The 14,889-nt window shown below is 43.4% G+C and overlaps 1 protein-coding gene across 2 annotated transcripts in view; it reads left to right on the top strand.

The window, feature by feature from the left end:
* LOC140453984 (integrin alpha-10-like) overlaps positions 1–8,899 on the top strand; it is a 98,557-nt gene extending 89,658 nt beyond the window's left edge. For both annotated transcript variants that reach the window (XM_072548894.1, XM_072548893.1), the window contains exons 20-23: positions 4,784–4,897; positions 5,405–5,500; positions 6,109–6,222; positions 8,650–8,899. In XM_072548894.1, coding sequence (XP_072404995.1) covers positions 4,784–4,897; positions 5,405–5,500; positions 6,109–6,222; positions 8,650–8,721 — 396 coding nt within the window. In that variant the 3' untranslated portion in view covers positions 8,722–8,899. The remainder of the gene's footprint in view (positions 1–4,783; positions 4,898–5,404; positions 5,501–6,108; positions 6,223–8,649) is intronic.
* Positions 8,900–14,889: the final 5,990 nt, after the last annotated feature.

Genomic DNA, 14,889 nt, shown 5'->3' with positions numbered 1-14,889 from the left:
GTCCATTTTCCGTAGTTACACCAGCACCACTCCCCACCTCTTCCTCTGCTATATCGATGATGTATCGGCGCCACCTTGTGCTCCCACGAGGAATTTGAACAGTTCATCAACTTCACAAACACCTTCCACCCTGACATCAAGTTCACTGGACCATCTTAGACACCTTCCTCCCCTTCCTGGACCTCTTCATCTCTATTTCTTGCAACCGACTCAACACGGACATTTACTACAAACCCACCGACTCCCACAGCTGTCTGGATTAAACGTCCTCCCACCCTATTTCCAGTAAAAATGCTATCCCTTATTCCCAATTCCTCTGTCTCTACCACATCTGCTCCCAGGAGGACCAATTCCACCACAGAACATACCAGATGGCCTCCTTCTTTAAAGACTGCAATTTTCCCTACCACATGGTCGACGATGCTGTCCAGTGCATCTCCTCCACTTTCCACACCCCTGCCCTCAAACCCCACCCCTTCAACTGCAACAAGGACCAAACCCCTCTGGTCCTCACATTCCAACCACCAACCTCCAGATACATCGCATTATCCTCCGACATTTCTGCCACCTACAAACAGACCCCACCACTAGGGATATATTTCCCTCCCCACCCCAGCTGCATTTCAGAGAGACCATCCCCCTCCACGACTCCTTCGTCAGATCCACGTTCCACCCCCAACAGCAACTCACCCTCCCCTCCAGGCATCTTCCCCTGCCACCGCAGGACATTCAAATCCTGTGCCCACACCTCCCCCCTCACCTTCATCCAAGGCCCCAAAGGATCCTTCTACATCTGATAGGGATTTACCTGTACTTCCACACACGTCATCTATTGTGTCCATTGCTCTCAATGTGGTCTCCTCTACATTGGGGAGACAGGACACCAACTTGCAGATCGTTTCAGAGAGCACCTCTGGGACACCCACACCAACCAACCCCACCATTCCGTGGCTGAACACTTTAACTCCCCCTCCCCACTCCTCCAAGAACATGCAAGTCCTGGGCCTCCTCCATCGCCAAACCCTAACCACCTGATTCCTGGAGGAAGAATGCCCCATCTTCCACCTTGGGACCCTCCAACCATATGTAATCAATGTGAATTTTACCAGTTTCTCCATTTCCCCATTCCCCCATCTTATCCCAGTACCAACCTTCCATCTCAGCACCACCCTCTTGAATGGTCCTGCCTGCCCATCTTTCTTCATACCGATCTGCTCCACCCTCCTCTCTGACCTATCACCTTCACCCCCACCTTCATCTACCTATTGCTTTCCCAGCTACCTTCCCCGCAGCCCCATTCCCCTCCCATTTATCTCTCAGCTCCCCCCCTCAACCCACAAGCCTCATTCCTGATGAAGGGCTTATGCCTGAAAAGTTGATTCTCCTGCTCCTCGGATGCTGTCTGACTGGCTGTGCTTTTCCAGCAACACACTCTTTGGCCTCAATATCTGTCTCAGGACAAAGAACGCAGAATGAAAGGTTTATTGCAGCAGTTTGAGCACATATACAGGAATAAGATGGGGAGGCCTAATGCTATTGTGCATGAGGTAGAAGAAGGGAATGCTGTTCCAATAAAACAACACTCCTACAGACTTAATCATTTCAAAACCACACAAGTCCAGAAGGAAGTGGATGTGATGCTCAACGAAGCTATCATCGAACCGAGTCAGAGCAAGTGGGGTTCGCCGATTGTGTCAGTTCCCAAACCTTGACAGGACTCAACGATTTTGTGTGGGTTATCACAAGGTCAACACCGTGACAAAATCATACTCATATCCAATACCAAGATTAGAGGACTGTATAGAGAAAGTTAGACAAGCCAGTTACATTACAAAGTTGGACTTACTGCATAGTTATTGGCAGGTACCTTTATCACAGAAAACAAATGAAATTTCTGTGATTGTAACCCCAAATGGACTATATCAATTCAAAGTGATGCCCTTTGGAATGAAGAACATACCTGCCACATTCCAAAGACTCATGAACAGAGTTGTGGCTGGGTTAGCAATCTGTGCAGTCTATCTGGACGATGTGGTGATCTTTAGTGAGTCCTGGAAAGATCACATGGTACAAGTTGGCAGAGCTCTTCGAACAATTAAGAGAAGCAAAACTGGTAATAAACTTAAAGAAAACAAAATTTGCGAAAGCAGAGGTGACATTCTTGGGACATAACATCGGTCATGTTATGACACAGGGTAAACCCTCCTGTTCAATTTAAACCAGCAACACAGAAAAGATTTATCCCGTGCAATAATTCTGTAAAAATTCAAGAGGCCAAGAACTACTTAAAGTAAAAATTAACAACTTTATTTCTTAACAAATAACTGAGAATAATTAATTAACAACTATTTACAACTCCTTCCTCTAACCTATCTTTTGATTTCCCCTCTGTAATACTAGTCCAATAAAAATTCTGATTAAGATTTATAAAATAAAACTTCTTATCTCAGAACCCAGGCGGTTTTCAGTTCTTCTCTGTATTCCTGTTGTTTCTTTCCCTCTTCTTGGGGATTCTGCTTCACAGCTTACTGATTGATAAAGGTACTTTTAAAAGAGCTATTTTCAGGCAGTCTTTTCATGCTGATGATTTAGCAATTCTCCTCCTAACTCTTCAATTTTCCCTGGTCTTATATCCCCAAAGCATCAAATTGTGTCATTGGCTTTTAAGATTATCAATATACTCAATTCAAACTTGATTTGAAGCTGGTATTTTGGGGTATAATTTAAATTGATTGGTTGAATTCGAATTTGATTTTGTCTCCAGGTAACCAGCTAATCGAGTTGTTCGCCCAAATGTTACAGTATATTTTTGTTTTCAACACTTGATGCTGTCAGGTAGTTCTACTAGCTAATAACTTTCTTAAAGGTACAGTCCACCCACATCTTCACAACAGACAACAAGGAATGCAAATACGAAGGCCATCGAGGAATTTCCTCGACCAACCTCTAAAAAAGAGGTGCTTCACGTTTTGGGACTAAGCAGATTCTACTGGAGGTTTGTTCCCACCGCTAACCGATTTGCTGATGAAGAACACAAAGTTTTGGTGGACAAAACAATACCAGGAGGCATTTGACAATTTAAACGCAGCATTAATCACTGCACCAGTTTTAGCTACACCAAACTTTTTGAAACCCTTCGAAGTTGCAATTGATGCTAACTACACAGGAGCTGGAGCTGTACTGCTACAGGAAGGTGATGATGGAATTGAACTGGCAGTTGGTTACTTTTCAAAGAAACTTAACACCCACCAGAGAAAATACTCTACCATTGAAAAGGAATTATTGAGTTTGGTATTGGCCTTACGACATTTTAATGTTTATATCATGAACGATGTGTCGGAGGCAGTTGTGTACACGGATCACAATCCTCAGAACAATTTAAGGACAAAGATATAAGACTTGCATTGGAGTCTTATGTTACAGACTTTTAATTTACCAATTTTACATGTTCCGGGTCATAAGAGTATGATAGCAGATGTGTTATCACAGATTTAACCGATCAAGTATAGATAAAATTGAACAGATACCAATGTATTTCATTGTAATGGGGTTAAGAAGTAGAAAAAAATGAAGTCATCTTTTCATTATGATGGTTTGCTTTTTCTTGAGGGGGGAGGTGTTATGAAGTTGAAGGTGTATACTGTACCTTTAAGAGAGAGTGAAAGCTGTTTTGCACTGAGAGCTTGTAGGCACCTGTCATGTGACTGACTAGCAGTCTCAGACTATACCAGAAAATTGAAAATACGTAACATTTGGCGATGAAACAAAAACCTGACTTTTGGTTGCTATGTTTTCACAACAATTCCAATTTAACTAATCAGATTAAATTATGCCCCAGGATACTAAAGCCAATCAAATTTGAATTTTACTCTTTTTTGACAACATCGAACCAATGAGACAATCCGATGTTTGGGGTATAAAAGAAGCAGACATTTTGAGAGTTAGCCAGAGAAAGCAACCAACTGCCATGGTCAGAATAAAGGCCAAACACACTCTATGAATGGTACCTTTTTCATATGAAACATCTTTGCGGCAAAAGACCAAAGACGACCCAGGGAGATCTGTAGCTGAAAGGCAGACACTGACAATGACAGCTGTTAGGTGGTTTTGAAAATTAAAGTGATGTAATTTTAATAGGGGCTTTTATTGGAACAGTATATTGTTAGAGCATTGGAGGTAGATAACAAACTTCTAAGAGAAAAAAAGCTTAGAGTTGTAAATACTTATTGTTTAATGTTCACTTTTAAATTTAAAGAATAAAATTGATTTTTATTTCTTTAAATAGTGGAATTTGGGGAGTTCTCTGTCACTCATACTTTAACAGATTATGAGGCAAGATGAGCTTTGTTGTGTGTTTGGTTTAATCAGCAGAAGGGTTTACTGCCTTGTTGTAACAAGTATTGTATACAGTTCTGGTTGCCCTGCTATAGACAGGATAGTATTACATTGGAGAGGGTTCAGAAGAGATTGACCAGGATGTTGCTGGGAATGGAAGGTTTGAGTTAGAAAGATAGCCTCAATAGGCTGGAACAAGACGGCATATTTGTAATGGAAGAGGAAAAAGATTTAAAAGGGACATGAGAGGCAAAGTTTTTTCACAGAGGGTGGTTCATATGTGGAACAAACTACCAGAGGAAGTAGTGGATCCAGGTCCAGTTACAACGGTGGCTTGGTGCTATGTTACCTTGGGAGGTCTCGAGGATACAGTGGAAACTCAGTGAACTTTTAAAAAACGAATCATCATCAGTGAAGATGATTCTAATCCCTGTGTTCACACCAACAGGACTGCAGTAATTCCTGGTGCAGCATTTTCACCTGCCATATGAATACTGTCGACAGGAGTGAGGAGGTGGTAATTCACATTGGCTACATGCTGTATGGCAAATTCTTCAGGACAGTAAGTTTGTGGTTCTTTTTAACTGCCTTCCCTCCCCAACTCACGCACACACACTCACATTCACACACACCCCAACACACACATCACTCGTTCACTCACACTGAGTCACTGACTCACTCGCTCTCACTTACTCACACACACACACTTATTCACTTACATCAACAAGATTTCATTACTCTGTGTGGAAATGCTGTCAGCAATAGATCTATGTGGGAACAGCTTGACACAGCTCAGCTCAATACCACTCCAACCCTGGGTCCATGTACAGGTACCTCATCACCCAGACAGATTATTGACCAATTCCTTGTGGAACTGCAGAGCTGCATTATGACATTATCACCATGAAGCCTCACGAGAGCCTTTCCATTTCAACAAAACTGAAACACTTATATTTTCTTCTTCCACTTTCCTGTAAATTCTGTCCATGACTCTCCTCACTACTGTTAGCTGCTAGTTACCACGTTGGCTTCGAGCACATGCTGACACTTTCAAACCCTCTGCTTCCAGGTGAAATTCAGATCATTGAAAATTGTCACTACGCTAACTCTGGATGTACAAACTCCTCACGTTCTGACAATTGCAGAGTCAGCTCGCTATCGAGAGGTAAGGAGAATTTCCTGTAAACTAAACTGGGAATGAAAAGGGGAGTGAATTACATTCTGACAGCTTTTAAACCGGTTTATTAAGATAGGTAACAAGACCTCGGTAAACTGGAGAGAGAGGAAGGGGAGCTGTGTGCACTCTGATACCAAGTTTCACTTTGCTTTGGTGTGGGATTTGGACAGATTCCATACCTGATTCCCAGGGACAGTGCAGGGTTAGATACAGAGTAAAGCTCCCTCTACACTATCCCATCAAACACTCTCAGGACAGCAACTGAATGGGGTTAGAGGCAGAGGAAAGCTCCCTCTACACTGTCCCCCCTCAAACCCTCCCAGGACAGGGACAGCACGGGGTTAGATACAGAGTAAAGATTCCTGTACACTCTCCCATCAAACCCTCCCAGGACAGGGACAGCACGGGGTTGGATATAGAGTAAAGCTCCCTCTGCAGTCCCCCATCAAACCCTCCCAGGACAGAGACAGCACGGGGTTGGATACAGAGTAAAGCTCCCTCTACACTGTCTCCCCATTGAACCCTCCCAGTTGGAGTCAGGTAGTGTAGAATGGAGCTGATTGCTTGCCTGCTGATGTGTCTGATTTGTTGTCTAGGTGATCGTAGAGCTGATCAAGCCAGTGGTGATTGCTGTGTCTCTGTGGATTATCATTGGGAGCACACTCGGAGGGCTTCTGCTGCTGGCTCTCATTATCTTCATTCTGTGGAAGGTAGATGTCTCTGCTGTAGTTCATAGGCTCAGAGCCCATCATCAATGTGAAAATACGGGGGAGTGAAAGAGAATGAAGGTCAACGTGTTCATTATTACGAAAGAATACAAGAGACAAATTAAGCATTGTCAATGAAGAAGTACCATTAGGCAAACTAATGAGGCTAAAGACCCCTGATGGCCTGCATCCTGGGATCCACTATCTCTGTAACTACTAAAAGAGACAGCTGCAGAGATAATGGATGCACTGGTTGTGATTTGCTGGATTCTGGAAATTTTCCAGAGGTTTGGAAAACTGCTAATGTCACACTTCTCTTCAAAAGGGAAGGAAGTCAAAAACCATGAACTGTAGGTCAGTTAGCCTAATATCTGTTGTTGGAAAACTATTGGAAGCAATAGCAGACATTTGGGAAACCATAATCTAATCAAACAAAATCATGGGAACAGCTTCATGAAACAAAACTCATTTCTGACTAATTCTAGGAAGGCCCGACCAGAGGGGACCCAGTTGTGTTGTATTTGGAATTCCAGAAAATGTTCAACAAGGTACTTCACAAAAGAGCCCCGAGTATTGGAGCTGGGATATTGACATGGAGAGAGAACAAGCTCATGGGCAGCAAACAGTGAGTGGGATAAAGGGTTCCTTCTCAGGTTGGTGATCTGTGAGCAGTGGGGTTCCACAGATTTCATTGCTGGGACCACAACTGTTCACAGTAATGGCTTGGAGGGAGGGAGTTAACGTACTGTACCCGAATTCACAGAAAACACTTATACAGGTGGAAAGACAAATTGTGCAAGACATACAGACAGTTTACAGAGAGATATTGATAGATTAAGTCAGTGGGCAAAAAGTTGTCAAATGGAATATAATGTTGGAAAATGTGTTTTCACTTTTGGAAGAGGATAGGAAAGATCAGAATATTATTTAAATAGAGAAAATCTACAGAAAGCTGTAACACAATGGGACCTGGGAGTACTTATAACAAAACACAGGAAGCTAACACACAGGGACAGCAGGTAATCAGGAAGGGCTGATGAAATGCCAACCCTTAATTCAAGGGAGTTGGAGAATAAGAGCTGGTAGTCTTACTGTAACTGTAGAAGGTGCTGGTGAGATCACATCTGAAGTACTGTGCACTGCTTTGGTCCCCTTGTTTAAGGAAAGATATTATTTCTTTGGAGGCAATTCAGAGAGAAGGTTCAGTAGGATGACCCTTGTTCTGGAGGGAACGAGTTATCAACAAAGGTTAAACAGGTTGGGACTCAGTGGAGTTTTGAAGAATGTGAGGTGATCTCACTGAAACATTTTTAAGGGGTTCGACAGGGTAAAGGGTGTAAGAATGTTTTCCCTCATGGAAGAGCCTAGGACCAGAGAGTCTCAGAGCACCAATTTAAGACTGAGATGATGAGGAATTTCTTTTGTCAGAGGGTTGGGAGTCTTTGGAGCTCCTTGTCACAGAGAGCTGTCGGGGCAGAGTCCTTGTGGATATATAAGGCTGAGATAGATAGATTCTTATCAGTCGGGAATCGAGAGTTATGGGGAAAGGACAGAAAAGTGGACATGAGGAATTTTAGATCAGCCATGGTGCTATTGAATGGCAGAGACGTTTCGAGGGTCTGAACAGCATCGTCCTGTTCATAGCTCTTATAGTCTTATGGTCCAGTTATTGGGAATGCTGGAATACATTTGGGTTCAAGAGACAATTAAACATGCTTCTAAAAGGAGGGCAGAGAATGTGGGTTTTGTGAGATGGCTGATGTGACCTTCCAATATGATGAAACAAGAACGTACAGTGAGCCACTCCCCCCACCATTACAAAACCCAATTCATAAAGTGTGTGATAAATTCTCTGCTGCTTGCTGAGGCAGTTACACCATCCTCAGGATCTATGATCATTCATCATTCCTTCTCATACCAGCTAAGTTACAACTTACTCTGAAAATGACTAAGTGTCTGTCTCTCAGCTTTGCGCTAGGTTCCATTCTCAATGACAGGAGCATTTGCACTCAGTATTTCTTACTTAACCTATTTAGACGTCCCATTTCAGTAACAGCCCAACCATCACTGTTTATAAAATGTCAACCTCCCCTGGGAACCAGTCCTAGATCCTGTGACACATTATCAACAGTCCATCAGTTCTATCACCTTCTCAGTCTCTCTGCAGAATTTTGAGAACAGATAGACAGGGCAGAGCTGGACATATACCACTAAATGTAGAGGTATCAAAGGCTCTTGCAGCTAATACATTACTTTTGGGTAATGTGATTAAAAGGCAGTGGGCTGGTGTTAGCCTGAATCAATTTCCCTGTCTCTGAAGGGGTGATGGGACGTACATCTGAAAGATCAAGGAATGGGAGGAGTGAAAAGGCCAAAGCAGAAAAAGTATTTCTTTCATCAGTATTGAAAAGAAACCTTTCTTCCTTACAGTGTGGATTCTTTAAGAGAAAACAAAAGGAGGAAGATGAGAAGGACAAGGAGGAGGATGAGAAGAAAGAGTGAGGCTGAAGGCGCTGAAGTCCAACATCCTGTACACTCGGCGTCAGGAATCGCAGACATATCTACACAGTCCCTCACACGGTCTGACCGCTGTGCACTTCCTCGAAGCTTCTTTCAGTTTGCAAATGACCCTCAAAGGGGCGATGTCACCTTGTCTAAAACTCTTGGGACTAGGCTGGGGTATGGGGGTGGTGGGCGGTGGGCGGTGGGCGGTGGGCAGGGGGTGCCAGGATTTGTTACAGAGGTTGTGATGAACTAGACACAATCTGTATGGTGGATATTACTGCATTATACAAAGACTGTTCCTTTCTAATGTCAACCCAGCCTCCTTCACTCAGTCCAAGCCCACTCACCCCACCCCAATGAGGCTGCCTGCTACATACCTCCTCTACTTCAGCTGCCACCTTGTCACAAGAAGCACACGCTGGAAATGATGCCTTATGTGCACAAAGGGAGTCAAAGTTCAAACATAACAAGGAATGAGCAAATGTAACTACCAGCGAGTAGGTTCCCTGACACTAGTGTGGACCGAGTAACCCAAAACATACATTCACATTGATTTGACTCTATTCTTCCTCCCCCCAGTCCATGTAGTAAACCGTCAAAGGACCAGGGAGTGCTGGGACCAGTGTTCACATCCAGCTCCCACCCATATGGTGGAGCTATTTGTTTCACAATAGCCCCATGCATTTACAAATCTGAAACACAGACTTACATGAGCTGAGATAACAGTGTATGGTCAGATATCTAGCAGTTGAGTTTGGGTTGGAACGCAGACCTAGATCACAACAGATGGTATCACCTGGATTGCTTTACCACATTGGCGTGGGCCAAAAATCTCTTCTTATCTTGATCTGAAACCACATGAACACTGAGGGAAGGGGCTGCCTGTACATTGAGGTAGCCTGACCATGCTGAGTGCCCCTCTCTGATTCCAGCTTCTCACTGACACCAAACTCACTCATGGCCTAAGGAACAAATATTTACATGCACTTTATTTAAAGCTTTGGGTTTTGTTTTGAAAATAAACATATACTAAAATAAACCATATTTCTAGTTTTTGTTGTCTTGTTGTTGATACAAATTCTGAAGTTGGTCCTTTTCCATTCAGCAGCATTTCAGATTAAGGAATGGGCAGCGTGATAGCCCCACTCCTGGCTGTTAGTTGAGCCACATTGACCAGACGTCTGTGCTGACCAGTCACTGCTGACTGACAAATGCTGGGAATTGTGGGTGACAGGCAGTGAAGAGAGACATTTATTACATTTCTGTATAAAGGGCATTTTACCTGCACCAATGTGTACTTACATTTTGACTCTCCCTATTGTATGTTGAGAGGATGGCACCTTTCAGAGGTGTGACGGTGAAACTTAAGTTCCTTCAACTGGATCATTCCTTTTTGCAATGAACCATTCAGACAGGGTGGGAAATGTGACAAGTTTGGAAGCAGGGAGCTTTATTGGAGCCACACTATCACAGTTAAGTGCTGGCCAGGCAGCAAGGAAAACGAGAACACAAAGCAACAAGTGCAAAGTAACCTGCTTGTTCAGGTCAGTAATGGATCCGTTTGGAAGAATGGATGTTACTTGTATTATTCCAGCCCAATAGTGCCCAAATGATCTATCACAAGCAACAAACACAAATCAAGGAGAGTGTTGAGGAAGTTTTACAAGGTACACTTTGTATCAAAATGCTGTGTGGGTGTGAGTGTTCTGTGAGTGTTTCATAGGGACAGGGTAGAGGAAGCTCTAATTTATATTCAACCCCATTTTATCCATGTCCTGAGAGTATTTGATGAAAGCTGTATTCTGTAGATTTTTGGAAGGGTTGGTTGTGGGTGGGTATCCAATGGTTTCTGGGGGTGACATGATTTTCCAGGTCCCAACTTACCCCCAGCTTCTGTTCGTTTGTGAGATGTGGCTGTTGCTGTTGCTGAAATGTGGGTGGACCTGGCTAGGCCAACATTTATCACTTAACTCTAGCTGCCCTTGAAAAGGTGACGGCGTTGGTGGTGATTTACCTTCTTGAACTGCAGCCATCCATTTGGTGTTACCACACTCGATGCTGGTAAGGGTTTTGTGACCATGGTGGAAATGTCATCCTGCAGATCAAGTTGCCTAACTTGTCCCTTTTTTATTTATAGAATCATATAGATAAACAGAATGGAAAGATTTATCAGGATATTGGTCCAACTAGCTTACACCAACCATGTTCCCAAACCAAACCAGTCCCACCTGCCTGCTCCTGGCCCAAACCCATCCAAACTTTTCCCAAACCCATCCAAACTTTTCCTACCCATAACTTATCTAAATGTCTTTTAAATGTTGTAACTGTACCTGCATCCACCAGTTCTTCTGGCAGTTCACTTTACACACAGTTCGTGTGTGGAGAAGTTGCCCTCGTCTTTTTAAAATCTTTCACCTGTAATGTTAAATATACCCCATAGTTTTGAACTCCTCCATTCCAGGGAAAATACCTTTGCTAAACACCTTTGTCTATGCCCATCAAAATTTTAAAAACTTGTAAGGTCATCCTTAAACCTCCTATGCTGCAGTGAAATAAGTCCCATTCTAGCTTTATAACTCAAACCTGGCGATATCCTGATAAATCTTATCCAGTTTAATAATACCTTTCCTATCACAGGGCGACCACAACTGGACACAGGTATCAAAAAGGTGCCTCACCAACATCCCCTACAATCTCAACACAAAAGGTCTGAGCAATGAAGGCAAGCATTCATCCTCCTCTCTACCTCGGGCCTTTCTCTCACTCCTGCTATCCAACCCCCATCCCACCTCTCTCCCCCTCACTCCTGCTAGCCATATCCCTTTCATAAAAATGTTATAGCCCAGTACAGGCCCTTCGGCCCTCGATGTTGCGCCGACCTATGAAAATAATCTGATACCCATCTAACCTACACCGTACATTATTATCCATATGTCCAATGCCCACGTAAATACCCTTAACGTCAGCGAGTCTACTACTGTTGTAGGCAGGCCATTCCACACCCCGACTACTCTCTGAGTAAAGAAACCATCGCTGATATCTGTCCTATATCTATCATCTCTCAAATTTAAAGCTGTGTCCCCTTGTGCTAGCCTTCACCATCTGAGGGAAAAGGCTCTCACTGTCCACCCTATCTAACCCTCTGATTATCTTATGCATCTCAATTATCTCCCAACCTTCTTCTCTCCAACAAAAACAGCCTCACTTCCCTCAGCCTTTCCTTGTAAGACATTCCTCCCATACCAGGCAACATCTGAGTAAATCTCCTCTGAATCCTTTCCAATCTTCCACATCCTCCCTATAAGCCAGTGACCAGAACTGGACACAATACTCCAGGTATGGCCTTAATCAGTGTCTTGTACAGCTGAAGCATAACCTTGTGCCTCTGAAACTCAATCCCCCCCGACCAATAAATGCCAACACACCATATGCCTTCTTAACAACCCTATCAACCTGGATGGCAACTTTCAGGGATTTATGTACCTGGACACTCAGATCTCTATTCATCTACACTGCCAATAATTTTACCATGAGCCCAGTACTCCGCATTCCTGTTATTTCTTCCAAAGTGAACTACCTCTCACTGTGCATACCCCTCTCTCTCCCTCTGTCCTTTCCCTAACTCCTGCTATCCATACCCCCTTCTCCCTCACTGCCTCTATCCTTTCTAGAGTCAGACCTAGCACAAAGGAAGATGAACAAAGATACTCTGTTTGTCTTTACAAAGGAGGTAGTTGTTACACAATGCAGGATAAAAAAACTCGATGGGTTTAAAATTGGTGAGTACGAGGTAATCGAGAGATTGTCATTAATTAAAGTGGATCAGGCTGTAGGAAGTGAGCGTGGAAATTGTAGAGACACTGGCAATAATTTTTCAGTCTTCCTTTGAATCAGCAGTGGCTCCAAATGACTGGAGAATTGCAATTCTTCTAAAAAGCGTGTAATAATAAGTCCAGAAACTTCAGGTCAGTAAGTTTAACTTCAATGCTGGGAAGCAATAGTTCAGGTCAAAGTTAATATTCAGAAGGACAAATGTAGATTAATTCAAGAAAGTCAGAATAGTTTTCACAAGGGGAAATAATCATTAACTTTTTGGGAGGTTTGTTGACGATGTAACACAGAGGATCAATGGGTGAAATACCGAATGGTGGCATGCTTGGACTTCCAAAAGGTATTTGATACAACCAGGTTCACAAGCAAAGCTACAACAAGGATAGGAGTTGGCCAAGTGACAGATTAATGGATGCTGTTGGGCTGGAGAAAGGGTTGTAGAGTTTCTCAGGGGTTAGTGTTGGGTCACTTGCTGTTTAAATGAGTGTATACACGGGACATATTTTCAAAATTTGTACACGATAGAATGAATGTATAGTGAGGAGGACAATGTGGAGCTTTGAAAGGACACTGGCAAGCGGGCAGATGAAGTTCAGTGTAAAGAAATGCAAAGTGATTCATTTTAGTAGGAAGAGCACAGATACAGTTCAAAATGAAGGGAACAATTCTATCCTGCAGGGGTGCAGGGGCAGAGGAAGGTAACAGGACAGGTTGACAGCTTGGTTAACAAAGCAGAGTACTGGACTAGGGGCAGGAATGCAGCTGGGGTGTATTACGTTCAGTAATAGGTGCAGTACTTTCAGAAGGATGTGAAGACATTAGAAAGAATGTCTAAAGATTCACTAGAATCTTTACTAGAATGTGAAAAGATTCACTAGAATGTCTCCAGGGTTGAGGAATCTCAATTATGAAGATAGATGAGACATGCAGGGACTGTTTGTCTTGGAGAAAAGAAAGGCTGAGAGAAACTCAATAAAAACTATTCAAAATCATGAGGGATCTGGACAGAGTAGGCAGGGGAAAACTTTCACTTATGGAATGATAGAGAATGAGAGCCATGGATAGAAACTGATTGGCAAAAGCAGCAGAAAAATTATTCCACACAGCAAGTGGCTAACACCTTGATGGCATTTCCTGAGACAGTGATGGAGGCAGGTTCAGCTGTAGCATTCAAAAGGTAATTACACAGTTATCTTAAAATAGACCCACGCGCAGGAATACTGGGCAAAGGTGGGGAAATGGCACAAAGTGGATCACTATCCAATCAGCTGTAACACTCAGATTTTGGCTGTTGCGGAGTTCAGTCATCTCAACTCTGGGACATGTCTGCAGGAATTCCTCACGTTCCTAACTAACCTTTTCAGAGGTGTTATTACACAGCTCTGGAGCAGGTGGGACTTGAACCCAGGCCTTCTGGCTCAGAGATAAGGCCACTACCAGTGCACAAGAGCCCTCCAGTTCCTGCAGGTGTTTGTTTCTATCAGAGTGGAGCTCGACCAGTCCCCAGACAGTACCTATCATGTGGCATTTTCTGTGTTCAAATCAAGCAGTTCAGAGATGTTATGATACAGCTCTGGAGCGTGCAGATCTGAAAGGCAGGCCTCCTGATCCCGCAACAGAGATACTACCACAGTGCTACAAGAGCACTCAGTTCCTCAGGAGTAGGAATTTTCAAATCAATCTGCTCACAGACATTATTAAATATCCTGAGGAGGACATGAGACATGAACCCTGATCTCTTGGCATGGAAGTAGGGACCATCATCTTGCTCAACCTAATTGGCTCAGAGATAGGGTCACTGCGACTTGCTACAACAGCCTTCAGTTCCTTGGAGTCGATATTTTCCTAATCAAACTGTTCAGTGATGTTATTGCACAGCTCTAGAGTAAGTGAGACTTGAACCTGAATCTCCTGGCTTAGAGGTAGGGACACTGCAACAGTGCCAGAAGAGACCCCAGTTCCTCAGAGTAACGTCCCAGGTACAACCATCTTCAGCTGCTTCATTAATGACCTCCCTTCCAACATAAGTTCAGAAGTGGGGATGTTGAAGGATTGCATTATATTCAGCACTATTCACGACTCCTCAGGTACTGAAGCAGTCTCTGTTCAAATACAAAAAGATCTGGACAATATCTGGGTTTGGGCTGACACTTGAGACATAACATCAATGCCACACAAGTGATAGGGCAATGACCTTCACTAAACAGAGAGGATGCAACCACTGCATCTTGATATTCAACATTGTTACCACAAAATTCCCAACCATCAATATTTCAGGCATCACAATTAACCAGAAGTTAGCTGGGAAAGTACGGTGAGCCATTCCCCGCCTGA

Source organism: Chiloscyllium punctatum, chromosome 28 (assembly GCF_047496795.1).
Source record: "Chiloscyllium punctatum isolate Juve2018m chromosome 28, sChiPun1.3, whole genome shotgun sequence".
Classification (NCBI taxonomy): Eukaryota; Metazoa; Chordata; class Chondrichthyes; order Orectolobiformes; family Hemiscylliidae; genus Chiloscyllium; species Chiloscyllium punctatum.
Note: the sequence above shows the minus strand (reverse complement) of the source record. Positions and strands in the feature narration are given on the sequence as shown.